General features: G+C 49.4%; 10 protein-coding genes across 10 annotated transcripts; 4 read left to right on the plus strand and 6 right to left on the minus strand.

The window, feature by feature from the left end:
• Nucleotides 1-915: 915 nt before the first annotated feature.
• Nucleotides 916-2,333, plus strand: ABOM_003683 (type III PLP-dependent enzyme; the record flags this gene model as incomplete). Its single annotated transcript, XM_022530813.1, has 2 exons — nucleotides 916-1,225; nucleotides 1,294-2,333. 2 exons carry the CDS (start codon nucleotides 916-918, stop codon nucleotides 2,331-2,333), a joined length of 1,350 nt encoding a protein of 449 aa, XP_022390841.1.
• Nucleotides 2,334-2,821: 488 nt separating this feature from the next.
• Nucleotides 2,822-3,937, minus strand: ABOM_003684 (GTP-binding protein; the record flags this gene model as incomplete). The annotated part of the gene is made up of 1 exon (XM_022530814.1): nucleotides 2,822-3,937. The coding sequence occupies one exon, from the start codon at nucleotides 3,935-3,937 to the stop codon at nucleotides 2,822-2,824; it is 1,116 nt and encodes a 371-aa protein (XP_022390842.1).
• A 618-nt stretch (nucleotides 3,938-4,555) lies between these two features.
• ABOM_003685 (oxidoreductase) lies at nucleotides 4,556-4,940 on the minus strand (the record flags this gene model as incomplete). The annotated part of the gene is made up of 2 exons (XM_022530815.1): nucleotides 4,556-4,734; nucleotides 4,787-4,940. The coding sequence occupies 2 exons, from the start codon at nucleotides 4,938-4,940 to the stop codon at nucleotides 4,556-4,558; spliced, it is 333 nt and encodes a 110-aa protein (XP_022390843.1).
• A 380-nt stretch (nucleotides 4,941-5,320) lies between these two features.
• ABOM_003686 (uncharacterized protein) lies at nucleotides 5,321-5,779 on the plus strand (the record flags this gene model as incomplete). Its single annotated transcript, XM_022530816.1, has 2 exons — nucleotides 5,321-5,600; nucleotides 5,661-5,779. The coding sequence occupies 2 exons, from the start codon at nucleotides 5,321-5,323 to the stop codon at nucleotides 5,777-5,779; spliced, it is 399 nt and encodes a 132-aa protein (XP_022390844.1).
• A 140-nt stretch (nucleotides 5,780-5,919) lies between these two features.
• On the minus strand, nucleotides 5,920-6,797 carry ABOM_003687 (putative 2-hydroxychromene-2-carboxylate isomerase; the record flags this gene model as incomplete). Its single annotated transcript, XM_022530817.1, has 4 exons — nucleotides 5,920-6,123; nucleotides 6,186-6,469; nucleotides 6,535-6,634; nucleotides 6,723-6,797. The coding sequence occupies 4 exons, from the start codon at nucleotides 6,795-6,797 to the stop codon at nucleotides 5,920-5,922; spliced, it is 663 nt and encodes a 220-aa protein (XP_022390845.1).
• A 503-nt stretch (nucleotides 6,798-7,300) lies between these two features.
• ABOM_003688 (uncharacterized protein) lies at nucleotides 7,301-8,812 on the plus strand (the record flags this gene model as incomplete). Its single annotated transcript, XM_022530818.1, has 3 exons — nucleotides 7,301-7,774; nucleotides 7,833-8,717; nucleotides 8,777-8,812. The coding sequence occupies 3 exons, from the start codon at nucleotides 7,301-7,303 to the stop codon at nucleotides 8,810-8,812; spliced, it is 1,395 nt and encodes a 464-aa protein (XP_022390846.1).
• A 211-nt stretch (nucleotides 8,813-9,023) lies between these two features.
• ABOM_003689 (protein N-lysine methyltransferase family protein) lies at nucleotides 9,024-10,480 on the minus strand (the record flags this gene model as incomplete). Its single annotated transcript, XM_022530819.1, has 3 exons — nucleotides 9,024-9,109; nucleotides 9,422-9,939; nucleotides 9,993-10,480. 3 exons carry the CDS (start codon nucleotides 10,478-10,480, stop codon nucleotides 9,024-9,026), a joined length of 1,092 nt encoding a protein of 363 aa, XP_022390847.1.
• Nucleotides 10,481-10,838: 358 nt separating this feature from the next.
• ABOM_003690 (uncharacterized protein) lies at nucleotides 10,839-12,228 on the plus strand (the record flags this gene model as incomplete). Its single annotated transcript, XM_022530820.1, has 2 exons — nucleotides 10,839-11,912; nucleotides 11,974-12,228. 2 exons carry the CDS (start codon nucleotides 10,839-10,841, stop codon nucleotides 12,226-12,228), a joined length of 1,329 nt encoding a protein of 442 aa, XP_022390779.1.
• A 326-nt stretch (nucleotides 12,229-12,554) lies between these two features.
• On the minus strand, nucleotides 12,555-14,926 carry ABOM_003691 (Zn(II)2Cys6 transcription factor; the record flags this gene model as incomplete). Its single annotated transcript, XM_022530821.1, has 9 exons — nucleotides 12,555-12,997; nucleotides 13,053-13,116; nucleotides 13,168-13,382; nucleotides 13,438-13,747; nucleotides 13,797-14,232; nucleotides 14,289-14,599; nucleotides 14,656-14,739; nucleotides 14,796-14,815; nucleotides 14,875-14,926. 9 exons carry the CDS (start codon nucleotides 14,924-14,926, stop codon nucleotides 12,555-12,557), a joined length of 1,935 nt encoding a protein of 644 aa, XP_022390778.1.
• Nucleotides 14,927-15,867: 941 nt separating this feature from the next.
• cym1 (pitrilysin family metalloprotease cym1) lies at nucleotides 15,868-19,124 on the minus strand (the record flags this gene model as incomplete). Its single annotated transcript, XM_022530822.1, has 2 exons — nucleotides 15,868-18,640; nucleotides 18,748-19,124. The coding sequence occupies 2 exons, from the start codon at nucleotides 19,122-19,124 to the stop codon at nucleotides 15,868-15,870; spliced, it is 3,150 nt and encodes a 1,049-aa protein (XP_022390777.1).
• Nucleotides 19,125-19,529: the final 405 nt, after the last annotated feature.

Here is a 19,529-nt window from a genome sequence, read left to right on the forward strand (position 1 = left end):
AGATGCCGTAAGCACCCCCACGAGAACCAACCTTGACTCAATCATCAGTCATCATCCTTCTTCAGCTTGGGGGGACCGAATAAAAAAAAAGCCTCTCGTCTTTGCTCGACTCTCTCAGCTCCCTCTATCTCTTTCCCCATCATACCCCAATTGCCCTTTCAGGTGAGTATTTCTTCCCCCCCCTTTGAGGATGCCGTGATCATCCTTGCCGACGCTCAGTCTCTTCCTGATCTGGAACAATTCCCTACCCCTCCCCGCGGCCAATTTCTGCCTGACGGTGTGAGCCCTTTGCCCTAAGTGCGCTTCCACCGAACGCCCCGGTCGTCAAGCAAGAAAAAAACTCTGCACCTCACGGCTTTCTTCCCCTTTCCTCTCCCCGCGTCATTAAATCTCTCACTCACGTTGAGGGTCAGAGCTTCGTTTCCAAACTTGCTGACCGCTGGTTCTGGTCCTGTTACATCAGGTCCCCATTTTCTAGGCCGACTCTGTTCCGCCTATTACCTGACTTTCCGTCGCACCCACGACTGGCCTTTGGAATCACCTCAATTCCAAAGGCTCTAGCTCACCACGGCTCTCGGAGCCTCGTTCGTACGTTTCCGTCAAATTGTCTATCCTCGACGTCCCCGCGGCACTCTTAACAACATTCCACCTCCTGCTGGTTTCCCCCCGTGTGTTCTCGTCCGGCGCGCCATTTATTAACCCGTTGACGCCCTCCCAATTCATCCCCTCGCCCTTTGAGCTGCCGCATAGGACTTCTCTGAAGGTTCTTCCTCTTGAGGAGGAAGGGTCTAGGAGGCTTGGTCCAGTCAACTACGGTTGCGAAAGTTTTCGCCCTCCTTAACACGCAGTCGCGTAACTCAACTTTTTTTTTTTTAATCTTCTTCTTTTTCACCTTTGTGCATCGTCGCAGCGCACATGGTTATGGCACCGACTGCGTGTATCCCTGCTGAGATATGCATGACTAGACATAGTCAAGACAAATCTGACTTTAATTATAATCATAATTTGAGTCACATCAGCAACGATGGAGGGGATGACCTCTCGCAATCCAGGTTGGCGGCCAAGGATCTCGTCATGGACGTGTTGAAGAAGCGCGCCGGCGAAGTCAACACCGACCGTTGCGCCCCTGGAGACGAGGATGCGTTCTATGTGGCGGACATGGGCGAGGTCTACCGACAGCATCTACGCTGGAAAATGAACTTGAGCCGCGTTAGGCCTTTCTATGGTAGGTTTAGATATTTTGCCGACCATGCGTTTGGAGTATGAACGACCCAAGGCTAACACGCGTCTTAGCGGTCAAGTGCAACCCGGACCCGGAGATTCTTCGCCTGATGGCCAAGCTTGGTAACGGCTTCGACTGTGCATCGAAGGCCGAGATCGACATGGCTCTTGACACGGGCATTGACCCCAGCCGCATCATCTACGCGCAGCCCTGCAAGACGAAGTCTTACCTGCGCTACGCCGCCCAGATGGGCGTGAAACAGATGACATTCGACAATGCCGACGAGCTGTACAAGATCAAGGCCTGCTTCCCCGATGCGGAGCTCTATCTGCGCATCCTGACCGACGACTCCACCAGCTTGTGCCGTCTGAGCATGAAGTTTGGTGCGTCTTTGGACGTCGCTCGCCAACTTCTGGAATTGGCTCACCAGCTGGAGCTGAAGGTCGTTGGCGTTAGTTTCCACGTCGGGTCGGGCGCGGAAGACCCGACTGCTTTTATCAAGGCGGTCCAAGATGCCCGGATGGTGTTTGACCAGGCTACTGAAATTGGTCACGAACTGCACACCTTGGATGTCGGTGGCGGCTTTAGCGGGGACACCTTTGAAAAGTTCGCTGGTGTCCTGAGTGAGGCATTGGACACATATTTCCCGCCTCATATCCGTGTCATCGCGGAGCCCGGTCGCTACTACGTGGCGACCGCCTTCACCCTGGCTGCCAATGTGATCGCCCGTCGCGACGTGCGAGACCCCGAGGACTCGGCCAACGATGCATACATGATCTATCTGAACGATGGGGTCTACGGAAACTTCTCCAATATCATCTTTGACCACCAGCATCCGGTGGCCCAGATTCTGACCTGTGCGAATGCCCCGAATGCTGCGACTTCGGGTGGCATCGCCTACTCTATCTGGGGACCCACTTGTGATGGCATCGACATTATCAGCAAACGGATCACCTTGCCTGGTCTGTTGGACGTCGGTGACTGGCTGTTCTTCGAGGAGATGGGGGCCTATACTAGGTGTAGCGCCACCCGTTTCAACGGCTTCTCCGACAATCACGAGGTGATCTACATCTCGAGCGAAGCCGGTGCTTCTGCTCTCCTTGAGTACTAGTACTTTATATTTGTTTTTGGCTCTGTTCCTACACCAGTTCTGTTATGGGTTGTTAATGTGGAGGACAGTGCAGAGCCGTTTCTTGGAAACTTGTTCGTGTTGTGCTTATTTTGCAGTTTTTGTTTACACTGTGTTTGAGGAAGTAGATTTCGGGATTTGAATCGAGTTGTTTATAGTGTTATAGACCTTCATCGGCCCTCCCTTCCCTCTAGCTCTTGGATCTGTATAGATTTAGTTGTTCATATTGCAATGCCTTGGATAAAGACGAAGGGCGCATCATTTCGTGTCTATTTTATCCACCTAGATATCTATCTCTTGTCTTTTTGTAACTTATGGTCTATCTATGACGCCCGTTCATGATCACCACCCCCAGATACATGTACATCACTCATTCCCAATTCCATACCATTATGTTCAATGACAGTCGTCAGCATCGCGGAAGCCAGCTCCACTTCAAAAACAAAAAGAGAGGAAGCCACTACAGTCGTCTAGACCAGTCGCTCAACAACCAGCTCGGCTCCTTCATTTCCCTCTCCAATTTGGACCAAGCCACCGGCTTCCAGCTTCTTCTTCCATTTTCCAGACTCGTACCGGGCCAAAATGAATGTGATGCGAGCAGCCTCGCCTGGGTCAGCCGTTTTTGTAACAACTTCGGAGGGCGTGAAGGTCCAACGACCAAAGGCCCAGTTGAGGATATAATGCCTGGTCGTTCCGTCCTGGGACGCAGCGGGTCTGGGTTCAGCCAGGGCGTCCGACGATTCAGCCGGGGGCGATTGTGTGGAGCAACGCATGATACCTTTAATTCGATAGACTTCATCCTTGGGTGCAGAGAGCAGCAACTGCTCCAGGGCAGACACGTCAACGGTCTGCTCAGGTTGGGCGGACTTCAACGTGACAGAAAGCACCTCAACCTCGGACTGGTGATCATGCTTATGTCCATGACTATGGTCGTGATCATGATGCCCGTCGGCAAGCCCAGCCCCATCATCCTTCACAAACAAAGCCCCGTCAATCCCCAGCAACACATCCTTGTCCACCATTCCCTTGTCTGACTTCACATACGGAGTTTGCACCTCCAGGTCCCCCACGCGATCCAGGCAAAGATCGAACCGTCTCTCTGACACCTTCTCCCACTTATTGAAGATGATCAAATCCGTATACTTCGCCTGCAACTTCGCCGTATATGATGTATCCTCGTATCCCTCCCAGTTCTCCACGTCGATCACACTGATGACCCCATCCAGCACAAAGCTGCCCGGCTGTTCGCGCTCCAACCGGTTCACTTCCATCGCTAACGTCGCGGGGAATGCGCTCCCGCTGGTCTCGATTACGATGCGATCCGGTTTGACCTCTTCACGGAGCTGGTTCAGCGCATCACTGAGTTGGCCGACGAGGTTGCAGCAGATGCACCCGTTCAGGAGTTCACGGACGCCGGAGATGGATTGTGTTGTGGCTAGTTGGGAGTCGATCGCAACGTCGCCGAACTCATTCTTCAGAAGGGCCAGACGGTAGTTCTGGGGGAGTTGGGGGATAAGGTTCAGGAGGAGGGTGGTTTTTCCTGAGCCCAGGAAGCCGGTCACGATAGTGATAGGGATCGGGGACATTCTCGCTTTTATACCCGTATGAGTCGGTTGAAGTGATCGGGGTTCTTGTCTATGGGTCTAATTTTCTGGTGAGTATGTATATGCGATGCGGAAAACAAGTTTATAGATCTATAACATCCGCGGTAAAGACTGTAGACAGAAAGCAGCGAATGTATGGGTCGATCACGAAGAATGGTTTGATTCCGCGATAAAAAGCGGCGGAGGGGCAATGCGGCGGGCGCCGCTATTCCCGATTGGTAAAAGCCCTAACATACCTGACTCTTGCTTTTACTGATTGGCATTACTTTGCCACCAGGCTTGGTTATTTTGAATGGCAAGAAGCCGATAGGCATAAATATTCATGCTATTCGATTTGTTCCAACAAATATGAATACAAACATAATTCACTATCTATCTCGTCATCTTACAAGATTTCCATATAGCACCCCCAGAGCAACTATGCATTCTAGTTATACTATAAACGTTGTATTAATGTTATAGATCACAGATCCCGGTCCGCACGGTGTTCCTAGGTAGGCCTAGAGTCCAAGCTCTCTGTTCTATATGGTATATACTTGGTAGACCCGTCGGTTTACTATATCAACATTCTATGCCGAGCCCAAAAGCTTGGACAAAGTCTCAAAACATAGCCCGTCGCTTGTTGAGAACCTCGTGGAACGTCTTCTCCTCTGCAACACTGCCGACCACAACTTGGTCCTTACCATCCTGGAGCCCTGCGAATGCCTCATCGATGAACTGATCCAACGGCATACCGATCTTCCGCCCGACTTCAGGTGTCATGTAGTCGTGGAGCTCACCTAATGACCATGTTAGTCCAGAACTAGAAAAGAAGCAATGACCGGGACTGACTCTGCACAGCGGGAGGAGACAGCTCGATCACCTTGACATTTGTCGATTTGAGCTGCTCCCTGAAACAAAGGATGAATGCATTCAGCGCTGCTTTCGCAGCCGAATAAGCCGGCCCCCGGCGACCGACACCCACTAACCCAAAGGGAAAACTCATCCACGCCGTTCTGCCACCTCCCACCGCCTATTTCGGATTAATGGCAATCGCCGACGAGAAGTCAATGCCATTGCGCGTCCATTACTTCACTGTTCCACACCATGGTTGGACAAATCGAGAACAAAGGACTGAATATGGCTGCCTTGGGGCGTAGGTTGATTGTTTCCTAAACAGGCAACCCATGTGGCTCCTTGCTGGCCCAGCCTTGTAGGGCTGGACTCCAATGATATCATCCCTCCCTGTTGATGTCATCGGCGGGAACCATGGGGGTTCAAAACTTCAAGTAGATCACAAATAGCCTCTTGTGTACTTTGCGCAGAACTCGTCTACCAGAGATAAACTTTTGATACATATCGGTTTAGGTGGATACGATCTTGGTCATGGAGCCAACTGTGAATCCTACAGCTGCAGATCATACTGCGTCTACTAGAGCCAATACTGCAACGATTCAAGGACAAGCCTGTGATGCGCCGCGTAATGATTCTTCAACGGCTTCGGAGGGTTCACTCGCAGATGTCACGAATAGCATCGCCAGTGCCGCGGGGAATTCGATCAGCGAGGTTAAAAATAAGCTCACAACTGTCGCCTCCAATGAATCGGTTCAGAGTGTTTGGGAGCAGGTTCGCTCGATGGCTACCGGAAGGAATAACGAGACCCAAGGTTAGTTTGTTCATTCTCTCACCAAGATTACTTTGATGGACTAATATTATGTTGGAGAAGTCGGTACCTCACCCAGTCAGGACGAGATCGACCTCATCGATAGCATGGACAATGAGAAGATTGCCGAGTTCCTCCGGGAAAAGCATAGAAGCGATGCTCACCTACCAAGGAGAAGATAGAGGCTTATATGTCATCTTTATGAGTCGCGCCAATCTTGCAAAAAAAAACTTCATTGAAAGACAAAGACCAAACTATGAAGTAAAAGGTACACCTATGTGGATAATATATGCTCCCTGAACTCCCACGATTTCACGCGACTCTACAAAACTGCTTTGAATCCCCTATCTGGACCGCGATCCAGGCCCAAAAAGTCTGCGACTTGGCCGAGATGGTCAATGCCCCAGAAACCCTCCGTCTCGCCCTTAACATTGGTGCACTCAAACCATGGAATACCAAAAGCACCGGATTTAAACGCTTGATCTGTATTCGCCTTCAAACGCTCCTTGACCTCTGCATGGCCCATCTGCGAATTGATAATTAGCATGTGACAATATACCACCAAAGGAGAGTCCAGAATCCACGAACAGCTTGCAGAATTTCCTGAGCCCCATCCTTCCCAAAGACACTCTCTAGCACCGGAGTAAAGCCTTCGACCTGTCCGATTTTAGCATTCCCCTGCACCCAGAACGAATGATAGAGGGCCTCGATAGTCGGGACAAGCTTCCCCGGCGCCTTCACCGAGACGGCACAGAGCGCGCGTTCTGTCGCCAAAGTCATCGGCGGGAAGCCTTCCGGGGTGCTCTCAACCATGGGAACGGAGAAGTATCGCGCCCAACGGAGCCGTTCCTTTCCGATCCAGGCATCTTTGTCTGGATTACGGGTAGTGTTAGCCTTGGTATAGATCAGGTAGATAGTATCAGAGAATCTCTCTCACTCTTAATATTTACGGGAGGCGTATTCCCGCAGGCGTTCATCAGTCCTCCCAGGAAGATCGGGACATAAGTGATATGGCACTTGGCGAAGACGGGGGAATTCTTCGAACAGTGTCAGCCGGCTCGTCCAAATGTAAACTTATGTGTAAATGGATCTTAGGACATTATATTGTCATAATGGCACACATACCCTCAGTACATGGAATGCGATATACCCGAACGGGCTAACGACATCCAAATATAATGTGATCCGGGGTACAGCCATGGGGGTCTAACTTGGTAGCGTTCAAGCACGCCTTAGGGACTTGATATGGTTGAATGAGATGAAGTGACCGGTCTGGAACTTGCCGTCGACTTGCTGCCCCCGCACTTTTATATCCTCATGTCATTGGTTGGTGGGTGATCTGCCAGCCCCTTATGCCGAGGTTCGGATTTTAACCCCTTTCGATTGGCCCGTAATCCAAGGATTTGACGGGTGGCTCAAGTATATATACATATAATGTGAAAAGGGGCTTGGTATCCTTGTTGGCAGTTTAAACCTCTTAGTAGAAATCACGGTAATACTAGTAGTTGAATGCACCTTCCTGGACATCTACTAGTGTTTGTCTACATGCAGAGGAAGCTGTGAACAAGCCATGGCCTTCCTTCAGAGCCATATGAAAACAGCACGCTCAATGCCTTCACTCATTCAATGAACTACAAGTTACTACGGTGTAGACATCATATTACTGCATTTCTCCTCCCTGTGTGACTTATTTAGTATATAATATGGCTGTATCCACAAGCGTGTCCCGCTCTGACACGGCCTCATGGGCAGACAAGAACCGAATGCCCGTCGGTGCGCGCTACGCTGATATGCCAAGTTCAGATTCCTCGGAAGATTTACTCGCAGACCTTAGTGACTGGTCGGACCCAGAATACCTACAAGACTCTGTGACTCGAAAGCGTCGGCATGGCGTCTATTTTCATCGGCCTCCGGTTTGGGTCTCCAGTTCCTCTCAGATGGAGGACCAGGCGAGGGCTTTTGCAGACTGTAAGATGTGCCATAAATCTGGGGAAGGGTGTATTTGCGATAGTGATAGTCTCCGCGAGACTCTGGACGCCTTAGATAAGGAACGTGGGTCCAACCCTTGGTCAATGCACCATAACCACGGGCTCTTCTGTAAAGTGACAGCTGCCACGGCGGATGCCCTTGCTGATATCAATGCTAGCGTGTCAGGATCAGCAGGCGTTCCTCTTCTAGTGAGTGACATTATTGTACTCGTGACATGTATGCCATACTGATTGATTGCGTTCAAAGCTAGACTGGGATGGCCACAAGCCGAAGGGGCGCAACTCAACTTCAATCACTGCGAGCAGCTGGCTGGACCGCCCCTTATCTTCAGACGAGCCTTTGCCGAATACTCCCCCATCAGAGTGCTCCTATCGTCAAGTAAAGCCAGGTCTTTGCACGCGCTTAAAATTCCAGAAGGACATACGACTTGATGCCGGGGAGAGATGGGCTCTACAAGAGGGGTCGCTGGTGATTTGCATCGATCCCTCGTATACCTTGCTTGACCACGAACGACGATCGGACGAATTCGAGATCGTGGGTGGTGATGTCTACATTGTATGTCGCATATATGCAGATCTGTGGGCTCTCTGTGTCAAGGCTTCGTTCATACCCTCGTGCGAACCATCTCGTGGAATAATGAACGACTCTGTCCGTCTGGGCTTCCTGCCTCTCTGTGCAGTGACATTGGCAGCGAACTTCAGTGCTTTTTCCAGGAGGTGTTCCTGGCTTGCTCGTAGTGACTCAGACGAGTCGAGGTATCCTGGGAATGGGTTGCCCGTCATGCCTCCGTCTCGTTCTCACAGCCTCACTGCTAGCAAGCAAATTTTCAAAGGAAACAAGCATTACCTCAGGTTACCTGGTATAGCCTATGATACCTTTCAAAATACTTCCTTAAGCAGTGATTCGGATTTCATACCTCTTGACTCTACCCTTGAGCAAGTTCTTTCCCGAGTAGGGAGCCAGAAGCGTCGGCCAGTCCGCTCAGGAGGTCGCTTTTCCTTACACAAAATTTGGAACAATTGCAAGGCGTCAGGTATCTGGAAGCACGATCAAATCAAAGTATTACTGCCGTATACGCCTCATAGCCAGAGTTCGAAAATCTGGGCGTCAGAAGGGGGAGGCCGACACTATGTAGGTAAAAAGCGAAGGAATAATTTCTCACCAACTGAGAAGTTGATGTGTCTGGTTAGGACGTCCTGGTAGTAGCCATCGAGATACCTGAATAACCATGGAGCTTGACGACTTGGATAGATTTGGGGATACTATTGTGTCAAGGAACTAAGTCCTAGTCTCAGGTTGTGAAGTACGTGTAGTTGTGGAAAGACTAATGGGGCTTTGTGTTGATAGAACGATGATCTTCCAGAACAAGTCCGAATACTATCGAGGTTATTTTACGTCTTTCGTAAACGATGTCTCCTTGCCATGGTAAGTCTATACCTAGGCGCCCAAACACTGAAGGCCGATGTGTAAGTGCATGTACGCAAATTCGACGTAGATATATGCAGTTACAAGAGTAGCCATCACTACCTCATGGTTAGCCATTAGATGTGTCGTAATTATGACGAGAACGCATTATCCCCGCAGCCAATTACGGCAGAGTGGAAAGGACCCAAAGAGAAGCGAGAAGGCAGAGTCAGGATACGAAACATACTGTCATTTTGTATCTGCAAGTAGGAGGGCGAGAGAGTATCTCTCATACCCATTTGCGCCAAGCGAATTGTTAATGCACTGGGAGGGCTTTCATGTCGCGATGGGCTTTGAATGTCTTGTCTTGTTTCCATAACAATACAGTTCAATCTGGTCAAACTGGTCATGCTGTGAGGGCAATTGCATACTGTGATGATGCAGGCTGGCGAGTCCTGATGACTCCATCAAGTCAAAGAAAACGGTCTCACTCTCATGTCGTCTTTTCAGTGCCACAAGAATGATAGCATCCGGTGACGACTGAACGAGACGGTCCAGGACCGAAATTAGGGCAGGCAAACTGTCGGCATTGTAGGTACAGTCTGATACAAGGACAAAGTCGATAGAGTCGTTACAAAGGTCTTCTGGGAGCTCTTCGTCCCAGTCTAAAGTTCGATACTCAAGGTTGGAGGATGGTGTCGGTTTGGCGACTGCTATGTTTTTCGTTATAATTTCTTCGACCTCTGGCAGGTCTGTGAGTAGGACAGAGCATTGGGGAAGTACTTGCGCTAATGCTATCCCGACAATGCCGCATCCTGATCCTAATTCGATGACACGAAGAGGCGCAGTGCGTTCTGGTTGTAGTAGTTTTGAAAGTAGTGGTACTGTGATTGCTGAGTCTCCAGCAGCTAACTGCTGGAGATAGATCACCGATGCAATGGCTGCATCCCTGGTTTCTAGTCTTAGAGCCACGGGTATGATATCGGAATGGAGAGGCCTCACCAGATATGACGGGCAATGCTATTTCCGGTTTCTTCCCATATTCTAAGGTCCAGGTGACCCTTCGGCCCAAAGCGTCTTTCGACGAGTTTCTCGGCTACCAGAGACTCTGGCCCACCAAAAGGTGCACTCCATCCGGAAATCACTAGAGGAACACCGGGGTTACCTAGTAGATTGTCTGGAGAAGGCGGGTGGGGCTTTCGATGATCAGCTGCAGCGACACTTAAAACAATGGCATGTTGGGAAAGCTGTGGGTGGAAAGGCCCCAATAATATAGCAAGTTCCCGTTTGCCAGCTTTCCAACTCAATGGCTCCTGGTGTAGAACCTTTTCCGATTCCTTGAGAGTCAATGATACGAGTAGGTCCACGTCCTGAGCTAGAAACGCATCTCCCAAGTCCGTGGTGATGCAGATAAGCGCCGAAATAGACAAAGACCCCGCTTTCTGCTTCTGGGCCCTTGGGGTTTTGAGAAAACGAATATAATAGACCATGATGAAGGGGAATATATATATTGATACTATCTGGGGGAAAATTGATATGGTTAGACTCTGTGTACTATCTTTGGATAGGCACGTGGTGCGCTGACTAAGGTGAGGGTGATGACATTGTGGAGATCGGAGTTGCGTTCCTCAGGCTCCATCTTGACCCCAGGATCACTTCACCTCGCCTACTTTTAATAGAATTTCTCTGAAGCTTGCGGACGGGTATCAGTGGCAGCAACATATCCCACAGGCTATTTCAATAGTTCAATGGGGCGTCTTAGGTGACGTTGGAGTGACTTGTGCACACCGCACCCAAAGTCGTTGCGTGACGGTTATCAAACGTCCCATCCCCCAACCGCTATCCAAGATGATGCGACCCAGAGACCCCCGTGTCCGCCAGACTATCAACCAGATCTCCCACAACCTTGAAACTGCAAATGAGACAGCCCAAGAAGGGCTGTATACCTTCTCCTATCACTACATCCTACCATGCTTCGCGACGATTGGGAATTGCATTTACGCATGCGCCTCACCTTGCCTCCCAAGCCGGGAAGACCAGCTTCGTCGTCGGCGAAGGGGTCGCGCCGAGGCAATTTTTGACTTCTATGATGATTGGGACAATGATGATGCCGACGACAGTTTACTGGGGTGGGGTACTGATGAGCTTGATCGCTTATTAGCAGGCAGTGGGTTGACGCGTGGAAGTTCTGAACAGCCCCGCAGGCAACGGAAGATGAGTTATGGCACGCGACGGGCGAGGAGAAAAAGTAGTGTTTTAGTTCCAGATGATCGGAATGATCCGACAGTTATTCCAAGCTCATCGTTCCTGGGTTTCCTGGAACGATTCCCATGGAGGTTCGGGGCCCGAGGTTTAAAATATCAACCCTCCGTGGCTGACCTTCAAGAGCATCCTACCGGATTGCGGATGCATGCGCATGAAGACGAGCCTCTGATGGAAACAGAGGAGGAAAATGAAGGTCCAAGTTCTAATGGCAAAACCGGAAGGTATCGCAGCTCAACCCAGTCGTCACGAGAAACTGTAAATTCTCTGAGTTCGCGTGGTGATCTGATCCCTAGTGACGAGGAGGAAGATGCAGTACCGTTGGATGATGAGTTTGCCATGGCGTTGGGCAGCCGTCGAGGAACTGGTTTCGAGTCGGAAGATCAGTTCAGTGATAAGCCTGCGAGTATGAGGTCTGTATCAGGCTCATTTAGCTTGGCGTCGAAAGAATCGAAGAAGAGAAAGAAGCGAAGCAGTCGACTACGATCTCCTCAAAATTCTTATATTGATGTCGCACAGGATATCACCGCTCCATCAATAGTTGATCTACACAAGGAGGAGGAACAAGCAGAGCGCCTGGAAGAATTAGAGATCATAAGGAAACGACTTGCTGCGCGACAACTGGCTTCAAGCCGCGGCCTGAGTCAAGCGAGAGACCAGGTATGCGAGTGTAGCCTGCTTCTATGATATGACAGCGAAAGCTAACAAGACGAACGTCTAGTCCACTCCACAACCCCTTGTACTTCCCTCTCCAACTGTCTCTACGGAGACTGCCCGCCCTGAACTTTCTGTTAACACCCCACTCGAATCTGCAGGAGAAAGTGAACTCTCCACTGGAAGAATGTCTGGCGATTTTTCACAGACTGAACCATTCCCGCCTCTACCGTTGACATCACCGGCGGCAAGTGAAGGCCTGGAGCCTGAAGACCAGCCGGACTCAGCAAAAATCAACAGAGAAGACCCCCCGAATCATTGACCTGACAGCAACTAATAGTCAAAGGAACCAATACACCAACATCTAAGTCAAGTGGATCTTTGGCACTAGAACTCATGTACAGGTAAAGCAAGGTGCAGTGACATCTTGTGCTATATGGCCGCCATATAGCTTTGTACAGTATAACGACTGATGAAATGACATATCTATACCCGATACGATCAAAAAGGAATGAAACGTACTAGGCCCTTGTGCTTCCACATTATAGTTAGTAGCCTGCAGCTTCAACAGAGAGGTGTCTGTTCCCAATAGAAAGATAGTTCATGATCTATACTCAAAATACGGTTGTACTAGATCTAAAAATTCACTCATAATAAATAAGAATCAGTGCCCGCTGCTTTCCCATGACCGAAAGCTGGATTAAACCTTGACATCCGCACACGAGCCAGCTGTTCTGTGGAGCCCCACTGTTTGTTGGAGTCAAAGCTATTGGGACTGGTGGTGGTCAGGCCATCGGTGTATCGTGTTGATGACATTGCTGGATGCTGCGAGAGCTCAGCCTGTGCCGACCCGACTGAAGGTCCTTCGAAAAGCCAGGACGGGTTTGCGAGTGACATTATCTCTTGATCGAATATTGTCCACGAATGCTCCAAGTTGGGTGGTGGCAAAGGCAGCTCATTGTTCATATCAGGGGGAATGTGCATGCTCTGCATACTGGACTGAATTCGATCTGCAAGCACTCTATGAATGCTAGGTACCGAAGGATCGCTTCGCTCTAGGCTGTTGATATGTGTTTGCATAAGACTCAGATCTAGAAAGGATGAGTATGATAAGAAACCTTGCTTGAGAAAACAATATCTCCATACCATCTTGGCGTATCATACCATCCTCCACACCCCGCAAGAGGAGCATCGCCGCCCATGTTATCATCTGTATCGTTTAGTCTTCATTTGCGGCCTAATACTGCGTGGTAGTACGCACTATGAGGTCCCAGTTAGACCATATACTAGCATCATCTTGTCGGAGTCGTAGCACGGTTCGTGCTGATACTAGCAATTCATGCCTTTCTGATGGAGTAATATTCGTGGAGCTTATGTCAAATCCGCGGGCTGGATGATAGATCGACAGCACATATAATTTGTGAAGGTGGTATTGTAGAAGAATGAGTATTCCTCGACGGTCTGATGGAGAGGGTTCTTCAATAACAATGTTAGCACAATTTCACAGGAGACCGAATTAATCTACGCCTACGAGATGTCCCATTATATCGGACAAGCCAGTCATCAAGTCTCCTTGCCCAGAGTCGGATAACCCTAGAGTCTTCCTCCGTGAAGGGTGTGCGGACATGACTTATGGTGTCGATTCCAGTCGAGCTAACGAAGGACCATATAGTAGGTAGCCCCCGCCCCACAAAATGACTGAGTCCCTGGTGCATAATCTGTGTTAGACCTCGATATGCATCCCCCTCGTGGCTGTTTAATTGTTGGAGAGCTGGAGTTGGTGGTTGCCTAGGTAGGAGAGGATGACACATGTGCATGGAGGCATGCTCGATATCAATCACCTAAGGTAATTAGCACTTCCCCTAAGCGCCACAGGACATATCATTTTACCTGAATACCAGAAAGTAGACCACACCAGTCTTGAGTCAAGTCATTCAAGTCAGTTGGGCAACTGTCCAGCAAGAGTCGGTAGGCTATTGCTATCCACTTGTCAGTGGTCTCAATGTAGGCCTCAGATACCAGACTAGCCATTATAAGGCCCAGGATATTCTGGAACGTTTTGTCTTCATCTTTACAACTTAGATGATTCCGACCTGCAGGATTTGATCTAAACCCACCGAGGACATTTGGTAGGGGAGTTGGGATAACCAGTTCAGTGATTGCATCACAGGTGGCTACAAAATACTCACCCGCCAATGACGCAAGTTCCTTGATTGGGTTATGGAGTGCAGATATGTAGAGCACGGAAGCAAGCAGTAGGGGCGAAGGGGAGGAGAAGGCTCTCTGGTCTTTTAGAAAGTGCAATAGTGGTAGATTATTGAGAAATCTATGCTTTTATGAGCTTCCGCCATTCGGAAGAATGAAGACGGTGAAGCAACATACGTTTCCCATAGACCCTTAACTGTGGGGTAAGACCAAAGACTATTATCTTGTGGTGGGCGAGTAGTGAGTCTCAGATGCCTGACAGCTTTCAAGAGCTCTGAATTTGGCATGCTGGCCTCTTCGTCTTGATCTGAATCAACACCAATTGTCCCTGCGGCATATCTTCCTTTATAAATTCCTAGAATGGCCTCAATTCGGTCCAGCCGATTGAGAACTGACTCTGCAGTTGGATCAGACTGTGCCGAGTGAGGCAAGAAAGTTGTGCATTGTCCACCCTCCGATAATGATACAATCTCATGGGCAGCCGCAGCCTGAAATCAGTAAGCATAATACAACCCTAACCATCACTCTCGGGATTAGTGCCAACATTAGACCTAGGCTTGAATACACAAGCGGCGTTTGCGTGGCGACATCGACGACATGGAGGAGTCCCATCGACCTCGCATTTCATCTGGAAGCCTGTCAGCACATTGTTCGCATGACAAAGGTATCTTACTAGCGCCTAACCTTCAACCTGCGGCAGTTGACTATACATTGTCAGGATCTTGGCAAGTGTTGCTTACATGCAACATAAGAGTCCACCTACCGCATGCTTTGGTAGGCTTGGGGCCCAGCACAGTGGCATCGCTTTTCTTCATGATGATAGGCACGGTGGCATGGCATGGCATTGCATACTTCTCTAATATTTGGCCTGGTGAGTAGAGGTCACTGAGATCATTATCTAGGATAAATTGTAAAGTCCGAGATAGCAACAAGAGACAAAGATAAAGAAGGAATGAACAGGAGACCACGAGATCTACATGACCACGTGAGAGGCACCACAACAATAAATGGGGTTGTCATCCGTCAGCTCTTTGGATTATATTTTGGTGAGTGAACAATTAAATTATCGCCGTGGTCTTACGCTCACTCACGGGAAGTATCATTACTGTTCCTATGTAGTACAAGAAACGCCGCCTTTTCTGTTACCTCGGATATGCAAGGAACAGAGAAGATTGTCCCGTTTCCCTTAATGATTCCAACCTCGACTACAAATTCGATACGGCTTCCAATGCCACGGCACAGAAACAGGTAACACACACCTCACTTTCAATGGAGATACCAACAGGTGCTATTCGTCCGCAAGGTGTGTAATACTCTGCCGGGTATGTTCTCACGTTTTTAGTCCGCCCTGCGTAGACTGACAGAGATTTCAGGGAGGGTCTGAAAAACGGAGATCAGAAGTGTACCGCTAAGAGGTTCACATTCCGTTTGATCTTGCGCTTGATTATTGCCTTTCCTGCCCATCAATAGGGTAAGAAAAACAGCCATCTACCGATCATGGAGATGAAGATCGGTAATGGAGAGGGTGTTCTGCTCTGGAGACGCGCGTTCATGGTGTATTGGTTGTGCATGGTAATACATATGCACTGACCAAAGAGGGGGAGGGAAAAAAAAGGCGAGTGGGGATATGAGGTATAATACAAAGCCAAAGTCTATATACACACATAAACACAAAGGTCATATAAAAATACAGGGATATATGATACATGTGCTCATCCAAATATTAAAGTCATGAAGAGTTGATACTTCCCAATGTCTAGGCGGTAGTAGAGGCGTTCTCGGGATACGTTTCAGCTTCACCAGCGTTCATAGAAAGCTTCCGTACATCCCAATCCTCTGCCCAATCCTTTTTCTCGCCTAACAGGCACACAGATTGCCGGGGGCCGTCCACCAAGAAAGTCTGTGCAACCTCATTAACATCCCTCGCGGTGACATCGAGGAGCTGCTCTCTCCAGCTCTGATCCATTTCATGCGTGACGCCACTCATGAAATATCTGGATCCCTCCTCATCAACACTCATCGGGGCGTCCAGGCCTTGGAAAATACCTAGTTTGGCCTCATTTAATTCCCGCTCAGACCAAGCACGGTCACGGGCGAAGATGCCACTGTTCTGGAATACCTTCAGGGTATTGAGGGGGTTCGGGTCCCGATAGCTGGTCAAGGCAAAGATACCCTTGACCGGACCGTTGCTGGCTGCTGCACCATACGCACCTCCTTTCTCCCGAATCTCCGGGTGAAGATAGTTATGTGTGAGGAGTTGAGAGAGCACGCTAAGTGGCGCGCTGGATTTGTGAACGAATGGGACTGTTTGCATAGCTAGCCCCGAGTAGTATACCTTGTAAGGCATATCGTAAAATGCTTTACTGGAAATTTGTTGCACTGACCCGGCATCCGCAGACGTAGGGGATCGGATCTGGGGCAAGCCAGCCAGCCATTTCTGCAAAACGCCTTCATTCTGATGTGCGCTGCTCGGTTCACACACCATGCGAACACGGAAACTAGATGATTTGGAGATGGCGAAAGATTGGATCAAACGAAGTTTCTCAATCAATTCTGCCAGCCGCTCGGACGAGGTCTCGGCATCGCGCAGGAGATTAGCAGTAGCCTGTAGCTGCGCCAGACCGGACTGTTGCTCCTGTACCCAAAAGCTGCGAGAAAGACTTGCTGCTGCAGCATTGAGGGCAAAACGATGACCAGATGCGGCAACACTATCCAGCGCACCATTTGTAGTCAGTCGCAATAATTCCTGGATCATAGCTGGCGCATAGGCACTAGTAAAGTCCGTCTCCGTGATAAGAGTGGTCAGGATTTCTAACATGTCGGGAATATTTTTATCCAAAGCGAAACCAGAGAACTGAAGCCCCTCGTTAAACTTGCCTAGTTCAGTTGGAGACGAAGTGTGGAATGTGGACGATGAAACCCCGCCGGTCTTCAACTTAATCAGGTCTTCCCATTGCTCCATGGTTTTATTGGCAGTGCCCAAACGCATGACGCAATCGTTGAACAAGGGCATGAGCAGCCGAAGGTCATCCGGAAGATCTTCGAAAGCATTCAATGCTTGGAAATATGTCAGGCCATTGGTTGGAGCCTCGCGCCAGACAACATCGATGTCGTCAACCTTCGACTCCCGCACCGGCTTGCGCTCTTTCTCTCGCGAAATGTCCTCAACACGCAGGGAAGGCAAGCATCCAAGGTCAGCATGTTGTGCCTCCTCTTGCGTCTTGAGCAACTGTAACTCCTGCTCCCGGAGAGTAGAGATAGCTTTCTCCATAGATCCATGTTGCTCAACAAGTTGAGTGAGCTTATTTTCCTTCCGAACCATTTCCTGCTGGTCTAGTTCTTGGTGAAATGTAGGCGTGCCAACCATGGTAAATGTCAGGCAACTATCGTTCATTAAGTACTTCTGCATCAATGACTCGAGATAGCCTCCTTGCTGGTATCTCTTCTTGAATTCGTCGATGACCTCATTCCAAGCGAGCTCCTTCATTGGGTTTACACCGTTGAACCATGAGGAAATGGTCTTTTCCATCACACCAATACCAAAGTTTGCCGTTTTGTGTCTCAGCGCGAGCTCTAACTGGTGAAGGAAGCCTTGAACCTTCTCGTCACTGAACCCAGCAGAAAGACTGTCCTGATACACCTTCTGAATAGCTTCTTTGACCTTTGGAGCATCCTCCTCGCCAACGCCAGTGAGGCCGACAGAAAAGATAGGTACTTTTCCAGAGGTGTCAAGGCCAGTATTGGGAGTAAATGACGAGCCCAAGCCGCTCTCGATCAATGCACGGTACATCGGAGAGCCATAGCCATCTAGCAGCAAGGACGACAAGATGCCGGTTGAGAAAGTTTCAACAACGTCGCTTGTATCTCCTAGATACCAGGAAGTTGAGGTCTTATATTGTTTGTCTGCGTCGGCGAATGTATCAATAGGTCCTGGAACAGTTATGTTTGAAGGACCGCGGCTAAGGTCAACGGGGAGCTTGACGGAGGTGTCGGCCTCTCCCTTCCCAAAACCGTCCAATACATCACCAATCTGCTTCAAATGGGCACTGAGAGGCATATCACCGTAGGTCAAGAATTTGGCGTTACTAGGATGATAGTTTCGCTTAGAAAATTCGACCAGTTGCTTGTGTGTCAAATCAGTGATGTACTGGGGATCTCCCCCAGAGTTGTTAAGCGCTGGGAAGATGCTCTCCCGATATTTAATATAATAAAGGTAGTTTGCGTCTGATATCTGGCCTTTCATTTCGTTATACACGACGCCTTTGAACAAGACATCCTCCGGCTTTCCGTCCTGAGCGTCACTAGCGCGCGGGTCTTCCGGTCCTAGTCGCCATCCTTCTTGTCTGAAATCTTCCTCCTTGAGCAGCGGGTGAAGTGTGGCATCCAGATAGACCGATAGAAGGTTTTGGAAATCTTGCTGATTCGTTGTCGCGAATGGATAAGTAGTATGGTCGGAGGAGGTGAAAGCATTCATGAAATTCGAGAGAGACCGGGGTAGCATCTTAAAGAAGGGATCACGGACAGGATATCTATTAAGGTATTTTGAATTAGCATATGATCTGTTTGACAGCGGGGAAAGGCCCGTTCAAACATCTTTCATCAGGCTTGGTCTGAGCTTGAGCCAGGGAATGCTTACTTTTCGCTACCGCATAGCGTAGTATGTTCCAAAATATGAGGAACTCCTGTCGCATCAGGAGGATTGGTCTTGAATCCCACCCCAAACACATTATTCTTGTCTTCCCTCGCCACATGAAGGTAATCTGCATCTGTTTTGTCATGCTTTAACCGGACCGCGGTGAGGTGTAGCTCTGGAACGTGTTTCTTCTCCTGAACAGTGAAACCATGAAGTTGTTCTCCCACATTAGGATAGCTCTCGAGGTTAGTTACTGTCGACGCAGCTCTCCGAAATTGATTCCATCGAAGTGAAGGGCTGTTGGACCTTAGCCAGCGTCCATAGGTAGGTTGCCGCAACACAGGCACTCGGCTTTTGCCTGTCCCCAAAGAACGCAACATCGCGTTGCACAATATGAAATAAGACAAGGAGAGCCTAGTGGCACTGCTTATAGAGCTGCGGAGTTTTTTTGAGGCGCGATCGGCCCTTGGTATGGTTCTTCACCCGGCAAGAAAGCCCGCTGGCGTTTGTAGGGTACCGAAGGCAATGGATCGGAAGAACCACTCGCACGTCGGCCGGACAGACCGGGAAGAGGTGCAAAACCTCAGGCACGCAACAAAATGGAGGTAGACGCTCTTCAAGTGGCCCAGGGACTTATTTGAATGACTGTTCGGTGGTGTGTAACTGGTTTTGGGCAATTGGTGAGAAGGAGAGTGTGGCAGTTGGAGAGGTTGGAGAACTGAACTGGATTGAAATTACTCATTGGCTGCCAAGAGAAGTTTTCGAATCGGGGTTAGTGCTGGTCA

The sequence above is a fragment of the Aspergillus bombycis genome, assembly GCF_001792695.1.
Source record: "Aspergillus bombycis strain NRRL26010 chromosome Unknown contig00026, whole genome shotgun sequence".
In the NCBI taxonomy this organism is placed as follows: domain Eukaryota; kingdom Fungi; phylum Ascomycota; class Eurotiomycetes; order Eurotiales; family Aspergillaceae; genus Aspergillus; species Aspergillus bombycis.